General features: G+C 62.5%; 8 protein-coding genes across 8 annotated transcripts in view; 2 read left to right on the top strand and 6 right to left on the bottom strand.

Moving 5' to 3' along the window:
- The window catches only part of F751_0924 (BTB/POZ and MATH domain-containing protein 1), a gene marked incomplete at both ends in the record, with an annotated part of 3,594 nt that extends 2,712 nt beyond the window's left edge, over nucleotides 1-882 (bottom strand). The window contains 2 exons of the mRNA XM_011398284.1: nucleotides 558-707; nucleotides 781-882. Coding sequence (XP_011396586.1) covers nucleotides 558-707; nucleotides 781-882 — 252 coding nt within the window. The remainder of the gene's footprint in view (nucleotides 1-557; nucleotides 708-780) is intronic.
- A 606-nt stretch (nucleotides 883-1,488) lies between these two features.
- F751_0923 (UPF0420 protein C16orf58) lies at nucleotides 1,489-4,296 on the bottom strand (the record flags this gene model as incomplete). The annotated part of the gene is made up of 4 exons (XM_011398283.1): nucleotides 1,489-2,810; nucleotides 3,713-3,945; nucleotides 4,132-4,152; nucleotides 4,268-4,296. Coding segments are annotated over 4 exons (1,605 nt in total), but the record flags the coding sequence as incomplete, so codon positions are not given.
- An 826-nt stretch (nucleotides 4,297-5,122) lies between these two features.
- Nucleotides 5,123-6,412, top strand: F751_0922 (hypothetical protein; the record flags this gene model as incomplete). Its single annotated transcript, XM_011398282.1, has 6 exons — nucleotides 5,123-5,207; nucleotides 5,302-5,360; nucleotides 5,453-5,550; nucleotides 5,676-5,710; nucleotides 5,904-6,059; nucleotides 6,186-6,412. The coding sequence occupies 6 exons, from the start codon at nucleotides 5,123-5,125 to the stop codon at nucleotides 6,410-6,412; spliced, it is 660 nt and encodes a 219-aa protein (XP_011396584.1).
- Nucleotides 6,413-6,716: 304 nt separating this feature from the next.
- On the bottom strand, nucleotides 6,717-8,559 carry F751_0921 (hypothetical protein; the record flags this gene model as incomplete). Its single annotated transcript, XM_011398281.1, has 5 exons — nucleotides 6,717-6,844; nucleotides 7,071-7,225; nucleotides 7,378-7,443; nucleotides 7,620-7,704; nucleotides 8,538-8,559. 5 exons carry the CDS (start codon nucleotides 8,557-8,559, stop codon nucleotides 6,717-6,719), a joined length of 456 nt encoding a protein of 151 aa, XP_011396583.1.
- Nucleotides 8,560-9,287: 728 nt separating this feature from the next.
- Nucleotides 9,288-13,939, bottom strand: F751_0920 (Uncharacterized protein; the record flags this gene model as incomplete). The annotated part of the gene is made up of 15 exons (XM_011398280.1): nucleotides 9,288-9,561; nucleotides 9,763-9,961; nucleotides 10,169-10,269; nucleotides 10,472-10,607; nucleotides 10,744-10,818; nucleotides 10,938-11,022; nucleotides 11,470-11,563; nucleotides 11,779-11,873; nucleotides 12,025-12,076; nucleotides 12,258-12,274; nucleotides 12,411-12,549; nucleotides 12,739-12,808; nucleotides 13,000-13,102; nucleotides 13,234-13,261; nucleotides 13,455-13,939. The coding sequence occupies 15 exons, from the start codon at nucleotides 13,937-13,939 to the stop codon at nucleotides 9,288-9,290; spliced, it is 1,953 nt and encodes a 650-aa protein (XP_011396582.1).
- Nucleotides 13,940-14,687: 748 nt separating this feature from the next.
- F751_0919 (Serine/threonine-protein kinase TOUSLED) lies at nucleotides 14,688-18,489 on the top strand (the record flags this gene model as incomplete). Its single annotated transcript, XM_011398279.1, has 9 exons — nucleotides 14,688-15,235; nucleotides 15,437-15,794; nucleotides 15,968-16,084; nucleotides 16,234-16,334; nucleotides 16,663-16,920; nucleotides 17,109-17,214; nucleotides 17,447-17,827; nucleotides 18,152-18,228; nucleotides 18,354-18,489. 9 exons carry the CDS (start codon nucleotides 14,688-14,690, stop codon nucleotides 18,487-18,489), a joined length of 2,082 nt encoding a protein of 693 aa, XP_011396581.1.
- A 227-nt stretch (nucleotides 18,490-18,716) lies between these two features.
- F751_0918 (hypothetical protein) lies at nucleotides 18,717-20,551 on the bottom strand (the record flags this gene model as incomplete). The annotated part of the gene is made up of 4 exons (XM_011398278.1): nucleotides 18,717-18,892; nucleotides 19,020-19,548; nucleotides 20,204-20,314; nucleotides 20,486-20,551. The coding sequence occupies 4 exons, from the start codon at nucleotides 20,549-20,551 to the stop codon at nucleotides 18,717-18,719; spliced, it is 882 nt and encodes a 293-aa protein (XP_011396580.1).
- A 159-nt stretch (nucleotides 20,552-20,710) lies between these two features.
- Nucleotides 20,711-24,941, bottom strand: F751_0917 (putative inactive purple acid phosphatase 9; the record flags this gene model as incomplete). The annotated part of the gene is made up of 13 exons (XM_011398277.1): nucleotides 20,711-20,950; nucleotides 21,219-21,449; nucleotides 21,795-21,984; nucleotides 22,137-22,176; nucleotides 22,345-22,452; nucleotides 22,656-22,782; nucleotides 23,032-23,187; nucleotides 23,364-23,549; nucleotides 23,698-23,881; nucleotides 23,984-24,034; nucleotides 24,199-24,351; nucleotides 24,517-24,644; nucleotides 24,726-24,941. 13 exons carry the CDS (start codon nucleotides 24,939-24,941, stop codon nucleotides 20,711-20,713), a joined length of 2,010 nt encoding a protein of 669 aa, XP_011396579.1.
- Nucleotides 24,942-26,504: the final 1,563 nt, after the last annotated feature.

The following is a 26,504-nucleotide window of genomic DNA, read 5'->3' as shown; positions in this document are numbered from 1 at the left end:
CCGCGGGGCGGGGCGGCGGCGCGGCGGCGGGCTCCGCCCCGCCGCCCGCTCTCGGCGTGGGCGCCTCCGCCTCGCCGGGCGCGCCGGGGTCGTCGCCGGCGCCGCGGTCGGCGGCCGCCGCCATCATGCGCCGCGCCAAGTACCGCGAGGCCCCCGGGCCCTGCTGCGCCCGGGCCAGCTGCATGATCTGCTGGCGGACCAGGTCGTCGCGCGCGGCGTCGCCCGCGCCCGGGTCGCGGCGTGCGGCGCCCGGCGCGTGCCCGGCCAAGGGCCCCGGCCCCGTGGGGCCGGCCGCGTCCATGGGGTTGGCCAGGCCCGCCAGGCCCATGCCCTGCGCCGCGCCGCCGTGGCCCAGCAGGGCGGGGTGGTGCGGGTGGTTGCCGGGGTTGAGCTGGCCCGTATCAGACTGGGAGCGCTTGCCATCGGGGTAGAAGAGCAGAATCTGGGCGGGGGCGAGGGGGTTGAGGGAAAGGGGGGATGGGTCCAGGAACCACCAATGCCATCCCTGAAAAGGTATCGAGTGACCTGTCAGCGTGAGAGTGTGCTTCCCGGCGCACCCATTCATGCCCGCCGACGGTGAAGCGCTCCGAGGCGATGGGCTCGCCGTCGCCCACGCCCTTCACGAGGCTGTACCCCACGATGGTGTGTTCATGCTCCCCTGCACGGATTATTATTGGTAAATTGAATTCGCTGGGCGCTGGGGGGCCCTCTCGGTGGTCGCATCGGCGTGACGAGGTGGGGGCACACATGGTCCAGGGTGCGGGGTCCCACCCTCCCAACCTTGCCTTCCAGGGTCTCGGTCACGGTCCGGCTGGTGCTCTTCATCGCATCTTCCTTTTCTTTGGGTTTTGCAGTGGGAACTATGTAGTCCAGGGTACCCATGCTGCAGGGGGGCCCCTCCTCCCTCCTGTTGTGGTATTTTCACGGGCTTGGACCGGGCACTTCAGGACCGGCACGAGGACGCAGGGAGGGTATGGGTCATTGGTGGCATGGGTGGGATAGAATGCAGGGGGATGGCATGCGCAGCGTCGCACTGCCTCTGAGCAAATGGGAAGAGGTGTGCGTGGTCCATGCTGTGTAAAGTTCTCCTTTCGATTGCGAGACATTGATTTCCGGGGACCTGGCGCGTTCTTTCCACCCCAGGCCTGTCGCCTGGCTTGTCACAGGGGCTGATGGAGAGCTGCTTCCTCTAGGGCGCAATGCGCCACCATCACTGCTCCCAAGTGACCCCTTGCACCATGATTTGGTGATGAAACACGAGACCTTGGCGAGCAGCCGATTCTTTGTCTGTACAGCAGGTATGTGCACAGCAAGCAATGGGATTGCTCAAGCCTGTTTGGGCCAAAATGTACAGCAAGTCTGTTTCATTGGAGGGATCACGATACATAAATACTCTGCGCATTGCAGACGAGGCAGGGTACAAATTGCTTGCTCCGATTCGCCCTGGAGTAGTGCACGGCAGAGTCTCACCGCCATCACACCGGCCCCCTACCACACTGCCCGCTGCCGAATGGACTCCAGCTTCAGGCGCTCCACGTCCCAGCCCGCGGCCACCAGCGACGCGCGGAAGGAGGGGAAGGCTCTCCGGGCGATGCGCAGGGTGGTGGCCCCCGGTAGGTGCTGGTTGGTTTCCATGCGCTCGGCCATGCTGCGAGCCACGCAGGCGTGCAGGCAGCCCAGCAACGCGTCGGCGGCGTTCGCCTCCTCATGCAGGAGCAGGCGCTGGACCCTGCGCCCCTCCGACCACCCCTCCACCAGCGCGTGCAGCCCGCCGGCGTACTCGCCCACTAGTGCCCGGCTGGCGGCGGGGGAGAGGGCCAGGAGGGCCTTCCGCGGCACGCCAACGCGGACGGCGGTGGCCGCGCGCTCGCGCAGCGGGTCGCACGGCGCCAGGCGGGCCGGCGAGGGCAGTGGCACCACGCGCGGCGCGGCGCGGGCGTCGGGCCGCGGATCTGCGGGCACCACCGCCCCGTCGCCGAGCGCGGCCAGCCCGCCGTCGACCTCGTCGGCGCCCGCGGCGGCCGCGCCGCCCCCGTCCAGGAACGCGCGCCCCAGCGCGTGCACCCTGGAGGGGTTCAGCGTGGCCAGGGGCACGCTGCGCACGCTGCGCACGCCCGACAGCATGTGCAGGGCCGCCAGCGCGGCGTAGGCGGCGGCGGCGGGGGCCAGACTCTGCCCCACCCCCGCCGCCAGCGCGACGCCGGCGGCAGTCCCCGCCAGCGAGGCGGCGATGGTCTGGCTGGTGGCCTTGGCCGTCAGGTCGGCAATGTTCACGTTGGCGGCAAACGCGCCGTTGAACACCGCGCGCGCCGAGCCGCCGGCCATCCAGGCCAGGCCCTTGAGCGCGTTGGCCAGCGCGGCGGCCGGGAGGAAGGCAGCGGGCGCCAACGCCGTGCCGATCTCCAGACCCATGGCCAGGTTGAGCTTGGCGGAGGAGGCCACGTACCACCAGCGCGCGTTGACGTCAAAGTTGTGTGCGATGGCGCGGCCGAACAGCAGCGTGCCGGCCTGGCCCAGCCCGTCCTTGAGCACCCAGTTGATGGCGCCGGCGGTGGGGATGGCCTCCGCGCCCAGCCCCAGCGCATAGAGCAGGAATGTGGAGGCCAGCACGCCGTTGGCGGAGCCCGCGGCGTGGTGCAGCCCCTGCCACGCGACGTAGGCGGGGTAGCCGGGGGCCACGGTCACGGGGTAGCCGGCGGGCATGAAGGTGGCGTGCACCTGGCGCACCAGCCGCGACCACAGCGCCAGCCCGGGGGCGGCGCCAGGCGCCAGGGCGGCGAAGTGGGTGCCCCGCTTCTGCAACTCAGCCCCTGTACGGCGCGTTGGGGGGGGGGGGTAGTGGTGATTGGCAAGGGTCGGAGGGCTGTAAGATGGTGTTTCTTGGGCGACAGACAAACCCCAACACTGGTCAGCGCGCATGCAGGGCGCGTTCGCCAGAGATGCAGGTGCTCGCCTGAGGGGGTCAGGCGGACAAGGCTGTCGCTGGTAAAGCTTCTACATTCTGGATGTAGAAGTCCATGGGTGGCGTCGAGCTGTAGGCCCGGCGTGCAGGCCCGCGCCAGGGCCCATTCCGCCAACAAGGCTGTCCCTCGCCGGGGCAGTATTGCGCGCATCATGTCATCGTACGGCGACGCATGTGCATGTAATCTACATGCTATTGTAAGTATTATATATCTACTTCGCTCTTCCACCCATCTGGCTTGTGCGCAATTACAACGACGTCGACAGGTTGACTCAATGATGCGGGGCGTGCTGTGCACCGGCCAACAGGGTCTTCACATCCCGACCATGCAGCCCCTGGGTCAACCCCTTCCGCGGTCTCACAATGGCTTACAGATCAGCTGGGGGGCGTCAAGTGCAAGTCTGTCAGGTGTGATGGGCGGCGAGGTCATGGAGGCACCTGTCTCATCAGCCCCAGGTTCATGCCTCATGCTGGTGCTCCCGTTTCCCAACAATGCTCAACTCTGGGCTTGCCGCAGTACCATGCGTGCAATCACTTCACAGCCAGCTCATCCTGCAGTATTATGGATCAGGATGACACTTGTCTTCGCATGTGCGGACCAGGGCCTGCCTCAAAAGCTGTTTCCTGACGTCGGGCCCACCAGATATCTTTCTACTTCAGCCTCCCTCGCGTTGCTGACAAGACTCTTCAAATCCCTCCCCCACCCTCCCACCCTCCCCAAACCCCCAGCCACCAAACTCACGTGGATACCCAGGAGGACGATGAGGACCACCTGGAAGATGGAGGAGATGATGCCGCCGGCCAGCAGCACCTTGGCCCGGGAGGGGGACACGCCGATGTGCCACAGGGCCTGGGCGACGTCCGACGTGCTCATCAGCAGGTAGGTGACGGGGATGAGGAAGCCGATGGCGCCGTAGCGCAGCGTGTGAATGCGTGAGGTGGCCAGCAGGTAGGCGACGAGGATGATGGCGAAGAAGTCGTACCTGCACGCATGGGGAGCGCGGAGGGGTCAGCGGCCGCTGGCACGCCGCATGGGGCACTCGGCACAGGATGCTGCCTATACTGAGCATGACGGGAGAAGCCCCGCTCCATTTTCTTTCAGCTATTTAAACACATTTGAAAGCATCAAACTCTGGAGCCCTTGCGCTGGGCAAACCCACTCGGCTTACCACACAGTCCACCACACATAGCTGCAGGGGGGACGGGAGGGGAATGGTCAGGGGTATGGGCTGGTGTTTATCTCAAGCAACAATGAAACCCTGAGGAGAAGAGGGTCTCCCTCACCCTCGACGTTCAGTTACATACCTGTAAAAGCGGTTGCAGGTGACGGGAGCACTACAGAGAGGGATTGGAGGTCAGAGATTTTGAGTGCTTGCAGGCTGGGACCCCTGGCACTTTGAAGAGCAGGCAAGAATGCTGTCATCATTCATCCACCCCCTTAACCCCACCCAGAGGCAGCACCCTCACGACCCGTACACTCACAGGTATCCCGCCGATCCTGCACGCAGGAGACTGGTGGCACCAGAGTCGCCGCATGCCTGCGGGGGGTGGAGTTTGCCGGCCGATGGGGAGACGATGGGAATGGGGACCAACGGCTGCAGAGGCTCCGTGCATGGGCATCCGACCCCTCGCCGAACTCACGCTCTGCAGGGACCCAACGCCTCCCAGGAGGAGGAACCATGCAACGGAGAGGAAGAACACGCTGCCCCAGGCGAGGACGAGGGGAGGAGCTTTGACAGCCATAGCACTCTCCTCCGCTTACGAGAGAAAGGGTGGTCGAGTGGTGGTGGTCAAAGGCTGCGATCGGGTATCGCAGAGCTCCGGACGCCCTGTAATGCTGTAGTTGACGTACTGAAGACAAGTTTGGAGGCAGCAGGCTGCCGCTGTCTCCCTCTCCGTCCTGGCGTCAGCCCAGGTTCCTCGACCCATCCTACTCCTTCCCGCCGCGGCTCCATCCGAGAAACACATCCAGACCCGAACGGGCCCACTCTCAAGCCGGGAGCCGACCTTCACGAGGTAAACACAAGATAAATCTCATAGATCTGCAACCCCGCGCCATCCGCCTACCCCCGAGCCCCAGGAGAGTCTGACAGGTGAGGACCAACGGGCACCTTCCAGCCTGCATTCCCTGCCCCCTGCGCCCAGGCTCCTTCAACCCAGATGAACTCATCCCATCATTACATATCTCAGCAGGCCATCGGGATGTCGGGTCTGACGCAAGCGAATGCGGTAGTCTTCCTGCCTTGTGAGTGCGGGGTCACTGCTCGGGGAGCAGATGCCCATGTCGGCGTGGGGTCAAAGCCGAGCCTCATGCCCATCGCTCTTCACGCTCACCGCAGGGGTCATCTCCCTCTTTGGATGGTTCCTCCTGCTTTGCGGAGTGGCAGCTCTGCAGTCGGTGAGAGGGGAAGGCTGAGGGGCAGCCATTTTGGCCACCAAGCCTGTTCATGCCCGCTACCAACCCCATTCCATCCCCCACCATGTCCCCAGGACTGCAGCTCTAGCGGTGCCAATGCCATCGTGCGTGCCGGCGCTGCGGGGTACTTCTCACCCGTCCCATGCAGCCAGTGCGTTTATGGTGTGGGGAGGTGGCAAGGGGTCCCTTGATGTTGCCAGTCTGGTGTTGCTTGGCTGGCAGGGAGCCCCCGATGGATCTGCATCCACTCCCTGGCCCTGGGCATGCCTGACTGTCCCTCCCCTCCCCCTCCTGCAGCTTCTATGGCTTCACCTGGTGGATCACCGTCTACCGTGAGTGGATTTCCTCGAGAGCTGTGTCACTGTTGTTTGATTGACCACAGGCTGGACCCCAAGCTTGATAAAGGGGCGGCCTGGCCTGTATGATGCCTCAAGTATAGCGTCCATGACTACATGTATTGCCCAGTAGCATCCTCCCACATTGAGCCTCACGTCAACAGATCCCTCCCCCCCCCTCTCCCTGCAGTGTTCATCCTGTCCCTCCTCCTCCCCATCCTGATGACCATCAACGGCATCCGGCGCTTCAGAGCGGGCCTCATCGGTCTGGTGGCGGTGGAGCTCATGCTGCTCATGGACCTCATCAACTCCTTCCTCTACTTCAACACCATCCCCACCGTCAGCGGTGAGGGGTGCTAAAGATTGCAGGGGCTGTCTTTCGAACATGTGACTCCCTCCCCCATGTTATGGCTCGCAGTTCCCACTTCTATACCACAAGAGCATTCCCCTCATGCCAATCCCCTCACCCCAGGGGCCCTGCTGGCACGCGGCCGCGTGGTGCTGGCCGGCGCCATCATCGCCGCCATCGGCCTCTTCGCCGTGCTGATCGGGCTGGGGCTGCAGGACGAGCGGGACCCGGAGCTGCACTCCAAGCGCGTGGGCGCGGGGAGCGGGGAGACGCGGGGCGGACGCTTTGTCGATCCCGGCAACGACAAGGCCAACGTGGTGGCCTACAACAACCCCATTGCCGAGGAGTAGTGGGGTGGCCTGCAATGCACGCGTGGAAGAGTCTGGCTCGATCGCCACCCTACCATTGCCCCTCGCTGTTGACAGTTGGCGCGCTCTCTACCCTCTCCCGGACACCCTTCCACCTTTGGTGACATGTAAACGTGCATCACATCAGGGGGTGGTGCATGGAGAGGGGAATGGGGGTGGGAAAGTGAGGTGCCCCTCGTCAGCCAACGGGGAAAGTGTCGAGCAACAAGTCGGGGGTGGCGAGCGCCAGGGGGGTTGGCACGACAGCATGGTGTCGTGCCGCCAGGGTGCTCGCACTGATTCCGGTCTAACGGCCGCCGGCGCTCGCGGAGGGCGACGCGGTGGTCGGGGGCAGACCCCTGGCCTCGAAGGTGGAGGTGGAAGTGGCCTTGCTGGGCGTGGGGGAGGCCGGGGACTTGATCACCGCCCGGGAAGCTGTAGAGGAAAGGAAGGGATGTGGTGTTGACTCAACAATTGAGGCTAGGAAAACACTCTCACGAGCAAGGTTGTCGCAGATCAGAAAAGCATCACTGCTGCTGTGGCAGTGCATTAGTAACCACCTCGGCCCAGGCCCACGACAAAAAGCCGCCTGCAGGATGAGCTCTGGCGCACGCAACACAACACCCCTCCCCCACGCCCTGTCCTCCCTGGCACCCCTCACCCTTGTGGCTCTCGTCCCACGTGGCGTCCTCATCGTGCAGGCCGATGAGGAAGACCAGGACGAAGGAGGCCATGGTGACGATGATGGCCCCTGCCACCGTCGTGCGGGTGCCGGCCTTGAAGCTCGAGTTCCCGGTCTGCACGTCGTTGAAGAACCTGTGGATGGTGGGAGTCGGCAAGGGGAGGAGGAGGGATGAGTGCCCAGCGAGGTCAATCGACAGGACCAGCGCACAAAGTGAGGGTTTTCGGCACTGGTCCGCCACAGGCCGAGCCTCCGCTCCACAATTCATGCTTCCCTCCCAGCTCACAGGAAGGTGTTGGCAGTGCCCATCAGCAGCATGATGGTGATGGAAAGCAGGGCCACGAGCCCTGGCCTGCAGAGCAGGAGGGCGACAGAGACGATGGGATTGAGCGGGAGACTGGATTAGATTCTAGACAGTTGGCAACAATGACCCAGCACAGACCACAGGCGTCAGCAGGCGCCTACTGGTCCTTGAATCCAGCCGTGCGCCGCAATTAGCCCATGCTCCCCACTCTCGACCTCTCCCACCTGAACTTGTGGATGGTGGTGGTGATCAGCGTCACCAGGAGGGTGGCCCAGACAGCCAGGGAGTAGAAAGTGGCCCACCAAGCGTCTGGATTTTTATATAGGAAGGGGGGGGGGGGGGTGGATGCACAATGGAGGGCTGGTGATGGGAGCAAAGCAGGAAATATCACCCAGATTTGAACACCACCGCAACTAGTTGCAACACAGAAGACAAAACACGCCAGGCAAGTGCCATGGGCTTCCCAAGCAAGCAGGAACTCACATCGGAAGAACTTGCTGCAGTCCACGGGAGCACTGCAAGCAGGGAGAAAACCATACAGGATAGAGTCAGTATGGTCAGAGGAAGGGTCTTCACCTAGTTATGAAGGAGGGCTGCAGGACTACAGGGCTCAAAATAGCCAGGATGAACTGTAAGAGTACCGAGCATGTCTGCCATCGGCGCCAACCAAAACCTTCTAGTCACTCACAGGTAACCGACGGAGCCGCCGCGTGCCAGCGATGTCAGGTCATACGACTCATTGCAGGACTGCATGAGTGTGAAGGTTGCACACAGCCGGTCTGCAAGCAAGCTGGGGATGCACTACATGTGGCGAGCTCCAAGTGACCGGCAATCTCATCCACCCAACCACTGCACCGACGTACGCTCTGCATGACAGCCACTCCAGCTGCAGCAAGGGTGGGAAGAGGGTGTCAGTAGAAGCTTGCAAGACCCTAGCAGCTGAGAAGAGAGCCCAGAATCAGACACATCAGCTTCCAACTGACCCCCAAAACTCACACAGGAGGATGATCCAGCCCAGGGTAAAGAGGATCCAGGGAAGCCAGATGGAGGCCCAATGGGCCTTGCCTGTGGATACAAAACATTCAAAGGGTGTGTCCATGTGCAAAGTCGGAGGGTGGGGAAGGGTTGCAGGCCAAACGCACCTCCGATGGTCGGGGAACCCATGGTTTGAGCCTGGTCGCCTGGCTGCAGCGGTGAGTCTCAAGCGCTCTGTCGGGGGTGGAAACAAGCGTGGATTGCCATTATAAGGTGGCAGCCGGGGAAGAGGTCTTCAAGGAGTGACGACAAGGATGCACGTACCCATCCCAGCATCCCTCCCCGGAACTCACAGGAAAGGCTGGCGTCAAAGGGGCTTTTCCACGTACGAGGGGACGGTAAATCTGCGCTTTTACAGCATCCCTGCCCTGATGAGGGGCTGGCGGGTTCTCGCGTGCCGATCTTCGGCCACCTTCCTGGCGGGATCAAGCATGGGGGTCTTCCGAGGGGGCGCCCGTTGTTCCCTGCTTTCTTGATGAATGACAGCTCTCAGCTGTTCTCGATGCCGCTTCCATTGCAATAATCCTCTCACACCATTTTCAATCTGTACGATATTCAGATTGGAGTATCAGGACTGAGATTAATTTGGTGCCGGAGCTAGTTCTCGGTGACCCCCCTGGAAGGCATGAGGAATTCCTGGCAACGAGGTCGGATTGGTTCATGCCAGCCAGAGTTGAGTGCCAGCTTATGTGTATGACGAACTGTTCTACCCCGCCCAAGCTAAACCGGTACTGCCATGTGATCAGAAGGAAGTACAAAATTGGTAGCTGCTTTGTAGTAGGCAACGCGGGGAACACTCAGGGAAGGTGTGACGCAGGGAACAGCATCACAGAATTTCCTACTACATACGTGCTTCTTCATGCATACTGGGGGCCGGCTCGCCTGCCATTCAGTCCGCCACTGGGTTCCAGGTTCACCTCCGTCTCCTCCTCCACGGGCTCCGCCTGGGGGCTACCCTGTTTGGAAGGGTTGAGGGAGAAGAACACGGCCGGCAAGGCCACCCCAGCGGCCGCCAGCGCTCGCAGCGCACGCTGCCGCGTCGCCTCGGTGTCGCCCGTCAGCCTCTCGGACCGCTTGTCCGGCACGAAGCGTGGCACGGCGATGGTGTACGTCTCCTCTGCAAAGCCCAGCCTGATGAGGAGAGGGAAGAGGACACTACCTCAGCGTGTGCAGTGGTGGACTGGCACGCTGCTCCTGGAACTGATGTCACAACCGCAGCCCACTCCCCATGATCATACAGCGCCGAAATCATGCATTTCAAGGCTATGAGATTCCCCCTCCCCCTTCGACATATTCACTAACTCCGCCAAGTCCCATCATCGGCTCTCCCACCTCTGCTTGGGCCTCTCCACCCGCAGGACAAAGCGCAACGCGCCGTGGTCTGCCTCCCCCGGGACCATGGGTGCGCTGAAGGGTGGCGCCACCAGCGACACGTCGCACCAGTTCCGGTATGCAAGCAGCTTGTCCACGCGCGGGTGGCGTGGCCAGAAGGCGCGCACCATCTTCTGCTTGGTCTTCCCATCGATCTTCTCTGCATGGGGTGGGTTTTACAGGGCAGTGGAAGGGTGAGCTGCAGCACTCGCCATGGCAATGGCAGCAAGATCTCTCACAGCGATGGGCCTTCCGGTAGGGAAGTGCGACCTGGGGTGTATCTCAGAAACCCTCGAGCCGGCGGCCCCTGCATCACTGCTGTCCTCCGCATTGCATCGATCCCCCAGCCCAGCACCTCGCAACCTACTTGAGAAGTTGAGGCGGGTGAGGGTGCGGACCACCGGGTTGGGGGGAGGCGCGTTCACGATGGCGCTGGAGGTTATCTGAGGCATGAAGAGCGGGTCATTCCTGGTGGAGGTTGGGGGGGTGGCATGGAGGGTTCTTGGTTTGGAAGTACAGTATCAGCAGGTTGGGAGGTGGACTTTGGCGGTGATGCAATCTGGCAAGCGCGACTCTGTGAGATGCCTGAAGCAGCGCAGGGTTTGGAGTACGACACGCAGCTGCATCCACACCAGCCCCAGCCCCCACCCAACAAAACATTCCAGCTCACTCGAGGTTCTTGTACTTTGGGTGGCTGTACAGTCGTCCTATGCCCGCCACATGCGCGTCGCCAGAGAGGATGCTGACCCTGAGCTGGCGAGAGGTCGCCATGTCTTGCATCAGATGGATGAAGCGGATGCGCTCCTCTGCAGAGGGTGTGAGCGGGGTGAATGCATGTGCTGATTCCAGCACGCAGGTGGAATGGGGCTCGACACAATGACTCAAGATCCCGATGTCAGAGGTAGCATGGCAGGTGTCCTGGCACCCTCACCCACCACTCACCACTGTGCAGGTCTGCGATCCATCCGTCATGCAGGTCGTCCAGGATCTCGGGCTGATCAAATTGGTCCACCAGGCCTGGATGGAGGGGAGCAGGAAAAGGGACGTTTGTCTCGTGTTCACACCAGCCTGCTGAGACCCGGTGCTGGCAGCGTGCAACCCCAGCCAGCAGTGCATGTGACGGCAGGCACACCCACCAGTCTTCTTTGTCAGGTCCAGGAGGCAGTTGAAGCGGTTGATGGCGTGCTCGAGTCCACGCAGCAGGAGCTCCATGGAGGGGATCTGCGGTAGGGTTTGATGAATATCACAAGATGCATGTCGGGCCCAGCAGGTATCAGGAAGCACGCTGAGGCAGGGGACACCCCAGAGAGCAGGGCAGGTGAGGCGGCCATCCCCCGAGGCTGCCATTTGCATAGACAGAAAGCAGCAGTGGCTCCCACTCACGTTGGGCCAGACGACTGGCACACCCGAGGCCATGACCAGATGCTCTACTGTGACTGGGAGTGCCTGAGCCGCTTGCAGCAGCAGGGGATAATCAGCCTGCAAATTATCGATAGGGATGGGTTGGGGCCGCTCGCTTCAGCGAATGGCAAATGAGGGGCACGCCACGCCCGGTGAGCCAGGCAAGCACCCCCACTGGAGCACAGATCGAGTCAGGAGTGCACTCCCAACAGCATGTGCCTGGCTGCTTGGCAGCTCCGGTCCCCGGCCTAAAAACTCAATTCCCACCTCTGGCACACAGACGGAGCGGGTCCGCTGGGTCCTCATGTCCACAGAGAAAAGTGCAACAGTGGGACCCAGGTAATGCACGCTGTGGTAGCTCCTGCAAGGGGGTTGGAGGAGGGAGGGAATGAAAGGCTGCACTGAACAACAACCCATGAGTGGTGTCATCTGTGGGTGAAAGAGCCAGGATGCTGGGAGAGTCTCCTGCTTGCAATGTGTAGGGCTGGTGGCTTGGCTAGAAGAGGATAGCAAGGCACCTACTTTTGCCTAACCCCAAAGACCTCCGACCCAACACCCCTCAGGCCAGAGGCCCACCCTTTATTGAGGAACTCGCCCTCCTTGTCGACCCGCTCCACGGTGGTGTGCTTCTGGAACAGGAGGAAAAAGCGCCTCGCCACTTGGAACAGGCCCTGCGTCAGGAGGAGGGCAGAGATGAGGCGCGGAGCTGTATGTCTTGTATGCACAGGCCGACATGACAAGGTTGAGTTGAGCAGAACTGAGAGGCAGGCCACGTCTGCACCAAGGACGCCCATCCCAGCACGATGGGCTTCGCGTGCACACCTTGAACACAAAGCAGGACTGGACGTCCTCGCGGTACGAACCCCAGCCATCCCTGCAAAGCAGTCGGTTGAGGGCCAGGCAGATCAGCAGGACAGCACTTGCATGTGCAAGCTGATGACTGTGGGAACCTAGGGCGAGCACGCTCAATCAGATGTGCCGATGGACATCCCTGTGCAGGATCAGTCGACTTCACCTCCAAGACACATCATGCCCCCCGCGTACAGTCCCCGCACCAGATGTCATGGTCATCCTGAGAGTGTGGGGAAGGTGGGAGCATCTCAGTTTGATGCTCCCGCACCAAGCAGGCAGGCAGAATCGCGAGGAGCATGCACAGTACAAGGCCATGAAAAATCTCCCTCCCTCCCCCATCATCCACCGAGGCTCACCCACTGCATGAGCTGTGGGATGCATGCCATGGCCGTGGCAATGTGGGTGGTGGAGAAGGTGTCGATGTAGTTCCGGCAGTAGAACTCGGTGGCCTCACCCTCCATCTCAGGCGTCCAGTTCGCCGACAGTTTTGCCTCCCTGGAGGAAGGACAGGGACAGGCACGTGGGTTCAAGTCGTGAACAGAACATGCAAGCCGGCTGAGCTGGGGCAGGTCAGCAGTGTGCAAACGTACTCTCCCCACCGCCCAGTGAGTACAGAGTCAGGTGGCTGATGCTTGCAAGGAGGCCTCAGCGCCATTGATCTTGCTGCGTTTCGAGCTTGCTCACCTGTCCTCCAGATTTCCCCATTCTTTGAGCGAAGGCTCAGACCACACCAAGTCATTGTAAACCTGGTCACCTAGAGCAGGAGGGTTGGGAGGGATGGATGGGGCCCAGGGTGTGCCTTTGTCAACTGAACCGCAGCGGCCTGCCTTGGGGAGTGACCATGCATGCCGCGCGCTTGAGGCGTGTCACAACCTGTTGGGAAGAGTCTCATGATATCTCCCTCCAAAGAGACCTCCTACTGCAAACACCATTCCCACGTCTCACCTCCGCCAAAGAGGCAGTGCATGGGGTAGGCGTCGTGCAGCTGTAGAAGGTCCCGCCAGAGGTATGTCGCATCCTGCCTCTCGGGCGCATCCTCGGGAACATCCTGGGAAGCAGGGAAGGGAGGCATGTGCTTGTGCCTTGCAAATTACACTCTCACTTCCATCCCAGGAGGTCCATTGCATGCCTTGTCAGGGTGTAACAGGGCTCCTTAGCCCTCCCACCTACAAAACTCACCGAGCTGAGGCCGTTGCAGGAGGTGTAGCTGCGTGAAGATGGAGGACATGTTTGGTCAAATGGGTCAGGGGTTGTCAGTCTCGCTACACCAAGATACTCTACAGGGTATTGCAAGAACAACAAGCAAAGTAGTCTCCCTCCTTGAGTCCTGTACACGATGAATACAGGCATGTGCGGCGCCCTACCAACCTCATCCCTGAGCCCTTGCTCAACACACGTACCCCCAGTGCATGGGCTGGCCGCCCCCTGGAATCCAGAACACGCACTGCTCCGTCTGCACAGGCCCCACGGCGACATGGTAGGCAATGGGGCGCTGGGAGCGGTGCAGCGACAGGCTGATGCCGAAGCGCCAGGCCTGCCACCCCTCCACCTCGGTCAGCAGCACCCCCTGGGAGGTGCTCTGGCCCTGTTCCTTGCCATCAGCCTCCCACATCACCATCTCAGCGGTGATGTCATGGGACTGGGTGTCCCCTGGCCTGGTGGGGCGGTCGGCAGACTCGGCGGGGGGCTGGGCGGGCGTGCGTGAGGCGCCCAGGCGCTCACTGCGCACGAGGAGCAGAACCGATCCCAGCCAGACACCCTCCTCGGGGAGGATGTTGATGTAGCGCAGGTAGGGCCCGGCCCAGCCGCGATCCACCATCTTGCGACATGCATGCTCCGCGGTTGGGGGAGAGCCCTCTGTCTTTTTGTGCTTGGCCTCCGGCATGGAACCCGTGTGGGTCAGGGCAGGGGATTTCCTCCTGTCGCTCCCCGACTACACTGGTGGGGTGCAAGAACAAGCGTTGGATGAAATAAATATGTAAATTACCAAGTAGTTCCCTCTCTTTGAGGGTCGCCGGTCGATTCCTCGGAATCATCGTTTTATTTCTTGGGGACTCTCGGGCGGAGCCAGAGGAAGTCGAGGTTAAATGCTTCATGCTTTGTACCCACTGATATTCTTGAGCACCGGTTGCCGACAGGGCACGCTCAGGTATGCAAGAGGAATAATTGTTGGTCAGTAACACGTATTATTACGTAGGTCGAGTAGAATTGTGAAGTTAGGACTGCATATACGCAAATTTGGCTGTTCATCAGAATGTGGGCTGAAGACCACGTAAGAGCACCCACACTATGAGGTGGACCCATCGACAACAGAGCATGCCATACCTCATGATCACATCCCTAAATTTTGTAGTTGAGGCAATTAGCGGCCCAAGGCGCTATTTCTCTGCAATTAAGCGGATGCTCACCAGAGTCTCAAGCGCGGGAGAGGGGTGTCGAGTTCAATTTTTAAAGCAGCAGGCTTCATGATCTTGCGGTGCACAGAGGGTGCCCAACATCGTCGCATGCACAATGATCGCCCAGCAATGATCGGTTGATTTTTCATAATCATAGCCCCTGGTTGTCTGACGAGCGTCCCGGAGTCTGGCCTCAGCCATCGAACAGGGATGGCGTCAGGAGTGCCCTCCGACGTCATGGCGGTGCTGGGGAACCTGAACGGGAGCAATGAGGCTCGCCTGGCACTGCTGGAAAAACGATTCGCCATCCCTCCCTCCCCCGCCACGAGCCGCGAGGCCAATTCGCAACTGAGTTGCCCCGGCGCCCGCGACAGCACCCCCGGCCCAGAGAACGACGCACCCGAGTCCCACCGCACGGAGGCGCCGTGGCACAGCCTAGACGGTCTAGAGCTCAGCACGGACATCAACGCCACCAAGAAACGCCGGCGAACCTCCCTCGGTCCCGGCGCCGCTGGTGGCAGGGGTGGTGTATCACCACCCCAGAACTCCCTCCCCGGCTTCTCCCCTTTCCGGCCCACTGCCCACCCCCAGGAGCGGGACCGCGAGGCCAGCCGCGGAGCTGCCAGCAGCCCCCCCAGCTCCCGTCGCCAGCGCAACACCATCAGCCGCTACTTTTCCACCAGCAGCAATGCCAACAGCAGCGACGGCATGGCGGCGGTGGAGGCTGCGGTCAAGGCCCAGACCGCCGCGCTTGCCGCCGCCGAGCTGCATGCAGCCCAGCTCAAGTGGGTGTTGTGCCTAAGTTGTGGAGGCATGGTATGCAGCGGCTTTGGTCAATGATCAGGAGGAGAGGAACGGAGCCCCCCTGTCCTGATGCGACCTCTGTGCAGGAGTCAGAGTGGAAATTCGGACCGCTCGGGAAGCCAAAGCTCTCAAGTCCCGACCAGTCCTCCCCCCCTCATCCTCCCCCCCCTTACTCAATCCAGGATGGAGGCGGAGGAGGCAAGGCGGGACCTGCAGGCGGCGCGGGCGGCGCGCGAGGACGCGGAGGACCGCCTCGCCGCCATGCAGGCGGAGCTGGGCGAGGCGCGGCGCGCGGGCGCCGCGCAGATCGCCCACGTGCGCGCCACGCTGCTACGCCTGGCCCGCACCTGCGCGGCGCTGGAGCGGGAAAGCACGGCACAGTCGCTGCGCGCGCTGGCGCCGCGGCTGGGGTCGCTGGGCGTGCGCCGGCGCGGCATTGAGGTGCAGGAGGTGTGGGAGGAGGGCCAGGCCTTCAGGGATTTGCGAGCCAAGCTCACCGCGCTGGCCGAGCAGCGCGATGCCATTGAGGCCGCCAGGAAGGTGCGGACGGGCGGTGGGGTTGGGGGGGGGGAGAAGGTGTTAATACCGGGCTGGGTGACTGGGTGGTATTAGATGCCGAAGGGGGGACACAGCGCATGAGCAGTGGCAGGATGACTGACAGGAAACCTGAGACCCCACAAACCCCAACAGCAACAACCATTCCAACCTGACAGGCGGCCAAACGGCGGCTGCCGCTGCCGGGGCAGCCGCTGCCAGAGGAGAGGAATGAGGGCACGGACGCTGCAGGGACGTCGACGTCCACCCTCCACCCAGAGGACTGGGTCGTCCAGGTGGGAGTGCCTGGAAACACTGTGCAGACGAAAACGGACAGGCACCCAGGAGGGGATGTGGCCCCAGACCGATACAGAGCTCCAGCTCTTCTTCAGACATACTGTACTGAAGCTACATATTCTCCGCCTCCATACCCATGCCACGGCAGGAGGAGATCTACAAGGCACGGCTGGCAGCCACCAAGCGGGAGGAGGAGATGGTCAAGGTCGACCTGGCCCGCCTGGAGACCGAGAAGATGCTGTACATCAGGTGGGTGGAACGAACGGCAGGCCAATGATTGTTGGAGTGCTGGGTACGTGGCTCCCTGACAGTAATCCAGCCACGCTTTGGGGGCATCGGGCAGGAGTGGCAGGGAGGCTGAACGCATCCATGCCGTCTCTGGTCGTGTTCTGGACCCTGCACACGGCTGGGTGCTCGTTCGGTGACAACTCGATGTATGGAAACCCCCATTCCATGCTTCATCAGCCAGCCATCCCGGAGAGAGCTTTGTGTCCATGCAACCCCAAGGATCTACACCACCTGTGATGCGCCCCACACTGAGTCTCATGGAACCCCCTGTGCCTCCTGCTTCCCACAGGGACCTGAAGCGGGTGCGGGACGAGGACGCGTCCCGCTTCTCCAACTTCCCCGTGCTGAACGACCGCTATGTCCTGCTGGACCTCCTGGGTCGGGGCGGCTTCTCGGAGGTGTATCGTGCCTTTGACCTGTCCAGCCAGCGTGACGTGGCCTGCAAGATCCACCAGCTGAACGGGCAGTGGAGCGAGCTGAAGAAGGCGTCCTATGTCAAGCACTCGGTGCGGGAGTACCACATCCACAAGAAGCTGCACCACCCCAGGTGCGAGTGGAGTGCCGAGGCTAGGATGGGGTGGTTGAGATGCTGGGAGAGGTCGGTGTGCCCTCCTCCGGGGCCTGCATTCGGTTTCAGACAGCAGGAGGGGGAGGATGAAGACGTGCCTGGACGGTTGCAGCGCAGGGGACCGCGGTATATCGAGGCTCACATTCCTCCCGCGCCTGCTGCTGCAGGATCGTGTCGCTGGTGGACATTTTTGAGATCGACAACAACACCTTTGCCACCGTGCTGGAGCTGTGTGAGGGCGGCGACCTCGACTCCTACTGCAAACTGCACGAGGTGGGGCGGGCGCTGGATTTGGAATGGCGGGGGAGAGAAGGCGGAGAGGCGGAGGCGGGACCTGGGCTCGCCGAGGCCCCTTGCAGATCGGCGTCTTGGAAATGTCCTACTCCCAGGGTGGTGATGGGGTCTCCCTTCAATGATTGCCACGCTGATGGCCCCAGAGCCCCTCGCCGCCCTCTTTGCTCCCATCCACCCACCCCCTCCCCGACCCCTTCTCCGCTGACCCCAGGTGCTGCCGGAGAAGGAGGCACGAACCATTGTGACCCAGGTGCTGTCCGGCCTGCAGTACCTCAACACCAAGCCCCACTCCGTCATCCACTACGACCTCAAGCCTGCCAACATCCTGTTTGACGGCGTGGGGGAGGTCAAGCTCACCGACTTTGGGCTGAGCAAGGTGGTTGATGACGGCCAGACGATGGGCATGGAGCTGACCTCCCAGGGCGCCGGCACCTACTGGTACCTGCCGCCCGAGTGCTTTGAGGTACGGCGCACGCCGCTCATCAGCAACAAGGTGGACGTGTGGAGCGTGGGCGTCATTCTGTACCAGATGCTGCTTGGCAGGCGCCCCTTTGGCCACGACCAGTCCCAGGAACAGATCCTCAGGAATGAGGTGCGGCGGGGGGGGGGGGAGGGGGAAAGGGGTACTTGGGGAGGGGCGATCAGATGCCTTGGGGGGATAGGGAGTCTGGATGGTATCTAATGATTGGCATTCTGAGAAGGTGGGGCCCTGTGCGGTGTGAATGTTTTCCCCTGAGGTACGCAACCTGTCCACTCAAGCTGGACGCTCCAAAGGGGCCCTTCCAGGAGGTGCTTCTAATTGTGATAAAAGGAGCCCCAAGCCACAGGGCTCCTTTGTGCTGGTGGATGCCCAAATCTGCTCCAGCATGCGTGAAATACTCCCTTAGCCCCCGCCACGCCACTCGACATCCCACAGGTGATGCTCAACGCGCGGGAGGTGAAGTTCCCCACCAAGCCAGCCATCTCCCAAGAATGCAAGGACTTCATCCGCAGGTGGATTCTGGTTGGGGACCGTGCCACACACAGCGTCAGGCCATTTCCTTGCACAACTGAGCCATTGACCCTCCTTCCTCTGTGCCTTCGAATCCTCACCACCCTTGTCCCACACCATTGCACAGCTGCCTGGCATACAAGCAAGAGGACCGGCTGGACGTGGCGGCGGCAGCGGCGCACCCTTACCTCAGCGTCAAGTCACGGGAAAGGCGGCAGTCTGTCAGCGGCCGGGAAGCCGCTGCCGGGCAGCCAACCAGCTGACCCGCGCTGCTGCGGTCGTGGGTGTTGGGCGCTGCTGGCATCATGCACTGAGAAACTGAGCCAAATGCATGATGCTTGCAGGGCACTGGACGTGAAAGCAGGTGGGCCATTCCGTAGGGGTGCAGAGTGTGATATCCCTGGGAAGTAGGTATCAGTGCTGGTGAAGAATAGTGAGGGAAGAGACAAGGGGCTGGAGGTGGGGAGCAAGGAACAGGGGCGATCCTCGATCACGGGGCCAGGCGCCTTCGTCGCTTTGTCTCCCGCTCGTGGCCGCTTGACCCAAGGTCGTCGTCGACAGCGAGGACAAAGCCTGGCGGCGCCTGCTCCCGCAGCGCCCAGGGGATGCCCACAAGGGCCCATGCCAGCACGCAGGCCGCCTTGCGAACCGCGGCCGACCTTGGCTCTGTGCGGCAGGGAGCACCGGCGCCGCGTCACCCGCAGCCCGGCAGGACCTCATACTGTGAGGATAGCTTTGCAAAAACAGGCGGGTGATTGCTACCTAGGTGGCCCCCCTCAACCCCATGCCCCACCTGCTTCTCTGCTGCACGAGCAGTCCAGGCGCCCGCCCATCACCAGCTGCGCCCCTGCAGCGGAGGAAGCCAGAACCCCCGTCTGGACCTGCGTCAGGCCCAGCAGCGCGCCAAGCGGGACCAGCGCGGCGGCGGAACCCCGGATACCCCTGGCGTCCAGCGTGCGCAGCGTGCGCAGCGCGCACAGCATCTTGAGCTCCCCCGCCCCGACGCCCGTGCGGGCGAGCGACAGCGTGGTCAGCTGCAGCGGCGGCCAGGCCTCGTCCCCTCGGCCTGCGGCCGCCAGCGCCGCGCCGTGACACAGCGCCTGCACGCTGCGGCCAGTGACCGAGCCGCTGCCGGCCAGGTGCAGGGAGGCAAGGCCGGGGCAGGCCCGCACAGCGGCGCAGACCAGGGCGTCGTTGGCGGCGTCCAGACGCAGGCAGCGCAGGCCCGGCAGCGCGCGCAGCGCAGGGAGCAGCTGGGCCACGCCGGCCGGACACGCCGTGAGGTGCAGGCAGCGCAGGCCGGGCAGGGCGCAGGGGGCCGGCTGCAGCGGGCGCGGTACGGCGTGGGCCTCCAGGTGCACCAGGGTGGGCGCAGGGGCGCCGACCCCGGCCCGGCCGGGGCCCGGGTCGCCTCGGAGCGCGAGGCACCTGGGGCCCAGGAGCTCCAGGAACGCGGGGCACTGGCGGGGATGGATGACCGCGTCATGACCGTGGCCTGCCCGGATGCACTCGAGGAGCACGGCAGCAGCAATCTCTGGACCGGGAAACCGCGCCGCGTCGCAGGCCGGGCTGCCTTCTCGCACCGTGCGTGCTACGGCGCTGATAGCGAGCTGGAGCGAGGGGGGGGGACCCTTTCGGGGGGCAGGACACCCTCCCCCACCATGCCGATCTCAGCGACTGAAGGTCGCTCTCAGCGCCATAGCGCAGGGGCTTTGCTTTGTGGAGGGCATCTGCATTTCCTTCAATACCGTTGTGGGACTGAAGACCGCCCATGCTTTGATGTTCCCATGATGGAGTACAGCAATATTAGAAATCGCAATGTAGAACAAGGAATGCCATTCAAAAGCATCCTGCTGCTTCAAGGGTGGATATTAGGGATCCAGCGGCTGGAGCCGCCGCACTCTGCAAGGATGTTGACCTCACCCCTTAGACATTCTTCGGCGTCAATGCGGAAATTCTTCTGTCACAGGCTCACACCACCTCGGAGGAGATGAGGGAAGCGATGCGCCCCTTCCAGGCGGACGCAACAAAGTCGTAGGAGGCCATGATGTCCTCAGCGGGGGCGGGGAGGGCGCCGTTTGCAAGGACCTGCGCATGGATATTGAGGTTCAGGACGATGACATATGCCGCGAGAAGGGTAGGCTTCTCCCGTCTTATCCGTCCAGCAGAGAATGCACAGGGAACGTGCGCGCACAGCCCCTGACATGTGCTTGCGACACATCACCACCCCCTTGGCTGCAAGCATGCATCAGTTTGTACCTCCAGGATGGTGGCATTCAGGCGCGCATCCACGAAGTCGATGATGGTGTTGACGGTCTTGAGCATGAAAGGTCCCTCCAAATCCCTGAACTTGCCATTGAGGACCTTCCAGATGTTGGTGGCTGTGGGAGCGAGGCAGAGGTTTGGACCGTGACTGGGGCCGGGGGTGAGGGCTGGGGCTGCATGTTCACCCCACCATCACCCTTGCTTCCCCCTCGAGCCTCATCATGGGACCCCCTTACATGGTCCAAAGGCTTCCAGAGCCCCTGCCAGGTCCTGCATCGCCAGCAGGGGGAAGATCTTCTCGACCACCGCGCCCCAACCGGAGATCGGGATCAGCATGGGGAAGGGCACGGGGGTGACGCTGGCCATGACTTGCAGGTTGGCCTCCCGGTCCAGCTGCCAGCCCTCGGGCTTGTACAGCACAAACTCGTCACGCAGCTCCATGCGCAGGGAGTCGAGCATCTGAGTGGGAGGAAAGTGGGAATGGGAGGGTGTTGAGAGAGCTTGGGAGAGGAGGGGGGGGGGGAGGGGGGTCAATGAGAGTGCAGATTGAGTTGGCTGAAGGTGGGAGGACTGTCAGCGCCAACAAGCCAATGTTTTGGGGGGAAGACCATCCCCGAGGACCCAAGGGGTGGCAAGGGGGCCTGGATGTGCCCTGTCATGCCCCGTGGCGTGGCTGCAGGGCGTTTGCAGAGGACCGATCCTGAACCCCATAGGGAAGCACTGTCACCTGGAGGTTGAAGTGGGTGCGATTGACCTCCGCGCGGCAGTAGCCAAAGGACGCAAAGGTGGGCTGCCCGTCAAAGGCGTTGGGGGCCTCGGGCTGGTAGAAGGGGGTCAGCATGAAGCCGTTGTGCCCCATGGTCACGTGGATGGGCCCCCGAGCCACGCCCTCGTCATCGTAGTCGACGCAGGTGTTGTTGTAGACGGGGCAGGTGCGCTGGTAGTTGTGCAGGTGTCCCTGGGGGGGGGTCCATGGGGCCAAGGGGGGTGAGTATGCCGGGGGCCGGATAGAGGGTGGTGATGTGGAGGGACCGAGGGAGGGGCGACTATGATCAGCAGCGAGGAGTAGGGAGCCAGCATTAGACTCGGTGGTTGGAGGGTGGCGGTCCTTGTCAGGGACGGGCATGGTCTTGGGCAAATGCAAGGCAGCGGCTTGCCCTCGAGCGGATGCTTCGAAGAGGAAGCGTCCAGGGGTTGCATGGGAAGAACTGAATGGTCCTGCAGCGACCCCACCGCTGACAGTTCCTGCTACCCCGGCCAGCACACCCCATCCCTTGATACTTGAGAGCACGCCCCCACACACCTGCCAGGTCATGTCGACGCCGTACTCGAAGAAGAGGTCCTCAAAGGCGGCGCGCATGTCGGCCGCCACGACCTGGCTGGAGGTGGGGGTGAAGCCGTAGTACGAATCCGTGTACATCATGCGGTGGAAGCCGACCACCACCCAGGGGGTCACGCTGCGGTTGACGGCGGCCAAGTCGGCGACCGCAAAGCTGTGAGGGCGGGAGGGAAGGGTGGAGGAGGGCTTGTTCACTGAATCCTGGGCGGTGCGGCCCTACTGACCGAGACCTGGCCTCAAGAGCTCCGTGGGAGTGAGCACGACAGGCACTGCGCGATCGGCCCAATTCTGACCCCCCTGACTCACTCGTGCTGAGCAGAACCAGGCTCAAAGTTGGCCTCGGTGTCTGTGAGCGCAGGGTGAGGGGGGGTGGGATAGGTGTGGGGGAAGGACGCATTTGCTTGGCACAGGGCAAGCGCATGTGGCTGCCCTCTCCCTCTCATTCCATTTTTTCCTGCGGTATGCAAGCCTCAGGGGCACGCTGTCCCCCATCCCTCCATCACCACCGGCTCACTGAGCTGCAGGAAGTGGATGGGGCCGTGGTTGATGGAGTAGAACATGTCCCGCTCGGTGACAGTGGGCATGGGCGCCCTCTTCTGCTGCACCACACCGCATTCGCCACCTGGTGTGGTACCGTGTGCATTGGGGATTCATAAGTTGGTGAGGGAGCGGAGGAAGGTTTGGGGACAATCGGATATTGCCTGTGGATGTCTTGGCTGCCACGACACCGCCCTTTGGACAAAGCCTAGCGATTCCATGCCCCACATTGCTGTGTTTGTGCGTGCAGAGAATTGCCTGTACAAAACATGTGCCACAGCCGCTCACCGCTGTCCACGGAGGTGCTGAACCTGCTGTCGTAGGCGTTGGGATCGTCGTATTCGTGGTTTCCCATCGTGTACATGGTGGGGATGCGGCTCGTGACGGGCTCGATCTGGTGCCCGTAGGTGTCCCACTGCAGTGGTTGAGGGAGGGGAAGGTGTGGGAGGACGGGGTGGGGGTTGTGTACACAGTGTGAGTGCACGCTTGCGGCATGGCTGGGCAGGCACCTGCCCAGCCGCCGAGCGCGCAGGGGCCTGGCGTCCTACCGCCTGCAGGCGCCGGTCGTGGTACAAGGTGCAAAATGCCCCTGCACAGGGGCGGGCTTCGCTGGATCGACTTCCCCCGCCCCAACCCGTCCAGTCACCCCCCCCCCACTCCTCACCTGCCACTCGGCGCCGCGCGCGTAGGACACGTCACCGTTGTGCCAGGCGGAATGGTACTTCCCGGTCCGGGCCTCCATGTGCAGGGCGGGGTATGTCACCACTGTGCCGTCCTGCTCCGCCTCGTTGTTGACTGCCGCCAGGATCATGTGCATCATCTGAGGCAGGGGTTGGAGAGGGGCTGTGTGGGCGGCGTGTGGCTGGAGCACAGCTGGACCGGTAAGAGGTCAAGGGCTGCATGACAAGGGCACTCTGCAACTGGGGCCGCCCGGTTGGTCCTAACCCACCCTAGGCACTCTTCACCCCCGCGGCCACCCTCAGGCAGCGGCCCCACCGTGTACTGCATGGTGTCGATGGCATAGAACTCGTCGGCGGGCTCGTAGTACTGGTACCAGTAAGCAAAGTTGCGGCTGCCGTCCTCGTTGTACTGCCCCAGGTCGGCCAGTGCCAGCAGGTGAACGGTGTCCTCGGGGGTGGGCGCGCTGATGAAGCTGGTGACCTTGGAGGAGGGGCCCTCGCCCTGCGCGGTGCACGTTCGTGTGTGTGTGTGTGCGAGGTGGTGATAGGTGGGGGGGGGGGGGGCGAACTCTCGGGGCTGCGGGAGCCACACCCGCCTGCCCTGGCCCATGCGACCCTACTGGGCCGCGTCAGCCAACAGGCCCCCGCACCTCGTCCCCTACGACATAGTAGTAGCGGGTGTTGGGCTCCAAGCCAGTCATCACGCCGCTGTTAATCGTCCCCGGCTCCTTCCAGCCAGTGGAGTTGGCCGGGGCGTCGCACAGGTCAGCAGGGGTGTAGGTCGAGACGTTGGCCGTGACGGAGAGGGACAGGTCCTTCTTGCTCAGGCCGTACCTGAGTGGAGAGGAGGGGGAAGAGCAGGGGGAAGGGGTGGTGGGCGGGGTCCCCGCTGACTCCTCATTGCTCTGAACAAGCAGCACGACCTGCCCACTGTACCTGATGATGGGGTTGCCCTCATACTGGGTGAGCCAGGTGACCCGCATCTCGCTGCACCGGGGGATGGGAGGAAGGGAATGTCAGGCCGGAGAGCGCACCCTATGACGGGCCAGGGTCACACTGAGCACCCGCACAGAGGAGGCTGAGGCCGGCGGGCCACATGCCCATGGCCAGTACCATGGCCAGTACCTCAACCGGCAGTCATCCCCGCCCACCTCGGATCCTCGGTGAAGGCCAGCTTCACTTGCGTGGGCTGCTGGGGGTTGGTGGAGGTGATGTTCTCTGAGGTGGCCGCGATGAACTTGTCGCCAAATGCGCCCCTCAGGAAGACAAACTTGATGGGCTCATAGTAGTTGTAGACCTGGAAGCTGCAGGAGGCACAAATGTGTAGGGTGCAGGGTTGGGCATTTGGCCATGAGGGAGGCCCAGCAACTTCATTCCAGACAAAAAGGGTATGGAACAAGGCATGGCTCATCCAGTAGCCTCTGCCCCCATGCACCTTCAGCAGATAATCGCACAGCTCAACGACTCACAAGTACTGTCCAGCACCCCTCCTCTGGGCATTGGGCACCGTAGAGGTCCAGATGTACTTCATGGGCCAGGTTTCGGATGGATCCCTGTCTGCCAGGTACATGGCAACCATATCCGTGTCAGCTGGGTCCTGTGGGAAGGGATGCCATGGGTTGGTAGGGTGATGGAGCTGGTGCTGGCCGTCGCAGCCCCGCCTCACCCCGCAGCGCACCTCGACGCCGGACCATGAGACCGTAACATACTGGCCCGAGGTGTCGATAGAGGTGGTGGAAACCCTAAGCTTCAAGCCTTTCTGGTGGTTTTCGATCAGGTTGCGTGTCTGGAAGGGGGCAGACTTGCGAGGAGCCGTGGAGGCGAGGGCGCCCACCGCATCTGGGGCCGCACATGCGGCCAATGCCACGACTAGGAGCCACGCGAATATGCTCATCGCGACACACAGATACAATGAACAGATGGAAGAGTGTGTAGACTTGGGTTTGCTTTAAATAGTGGCGCAGCTTCAGGCTGAGGATGTGCGGGCGACAATTGTCAAGCGGTCCGCCAGCTGCGGATAGCCGGATCTCCGTGGGGTATATTCGAAGCTGGTCGGGGGGGAGGGGCTGGGCAAGGCTACGCGGAACAAGGAGTCCAGCCTGCGATGGAAGCCTTAGACCCATACTGAGTGTTGATGTATCATATATTGTGAGGTCTGAAGATGGCTCGGGTCGAATGACAGCAGAATCGTCCTGGGATGGTCGAGATCCGAATGCAAGATGATACCCCCGAATGGAACGTAGATGATCCTCATGGGGAGGATCAACTCCGCTCGGGGAGATGTGCTGGGTGACCGCTCGATCGTCATAGTAAAACTCAGCGTAGACTCGGCATGTTTTTTCGGACGGAAAAGACCCGTATGTTGGCTTACGCATGAGACCCCGGCGGCAATAATCACTGAGGACTGTCTGACATGACTCTGTTCTGCACACTGCCATCCTGCATCCCCCCATCATCACACGTAATGGAATACCCCAAAGCCCGTGGCATGCTGTTTTCCTCGTGGTTCTCATGCGGCTGTTTAAGAGCTTGCGGGGATCAGGTGGCAAGCCCTTTCACAGGTTCCAGGGTGGGCAAAGAGCTGGTGCCGATGATCTCCAAGGGGCCCCCCCCCACCCCCGCTTGCCCTGCAAGGTCTTCAAACGCCTGATCTCGCCAACAAGAGAACATATGTCCATGTTGACAGCTCCAGATACAAACCATTGAAGGGCTCCATGTAACATGTGAAGGTCCAACCGCCATTTCGCGGCTCATGGGTCAGTCACCCCTGTGGTTTTCCATGCAAGTAGGCACCCAGGGTGAAGCATTCGAATGAACCACGTTCTGCTCCCTGGCACAAGTGAGCCTGGAACACGCCAGGCCTCAAAGCTATTACCCCTGGACGCACAATCGCCATCCTCTGGATGCCATATGTACTCCCTGGAGGGCGTTCCTCAACAGATCTGCTCCTATCTCAGCACAGGCCGGGTACCTCGTTCGATGAGCCAGGATCTCATGGCGCCAGGCCCGGTATAGTCCTGCGGGGCCCGCTGGGTACAGGCGCCCGTGCTCGTGAGCCCCTGGTGTCAGGTTCCCGTGCTTTGACCCCGGTGCGTCGGCCAGAGGCGGCCTGGTCTGGGTCCCAATCTGGCCCCGGAACGTAGGTGTGCTGGGATGTTCCCGGGTTTGGGCGCACGCGCTGCCTGCCGGGCGTCTCCTCCCGGGGTCCAAGCGGGGAAGCCCCCGGGGTGGCGCCGCTGCACCCCTGCCTCGCAGCGCCCTCCGCCTCCTGCCCTGGCTGGGGCGCTGTGCATGCCTGGACAGGCGAGCGCCTCAGGTACTCCAGCAGCCCGGCACGCAGCTCGGCGTGCTGGGGCTCCTCGGCGGGGGCCGCCAAGGACGTGCCGTCGCTCCAGCGCAGGCGCACAGGGCCGCCGCAGAAGGAGCACGCGCCCTGTGCCTTGATCAGCGCCTCCGA

Source organism: Auxenochlorella protothecoides (genome assembly GCF_000733215.1).
Source record: "Auxenochlorella protothecoides strain 0710 unplaced genomic scaffold scaffold119, whole genome shotgun sequence".
NCBI lineage: Eukaryota > Viridiplantae > Chlorophyta > Trebouxiophyceae > Chlorellales > Chlorellaceae > Auxenochlorella > Auxenochlorella protothecoides.
The sequence above is the reverse complement of the archived record's forward strand: the minus strand, read 5'-3'. Positions and strand labels throughout refer to the sequence as shown.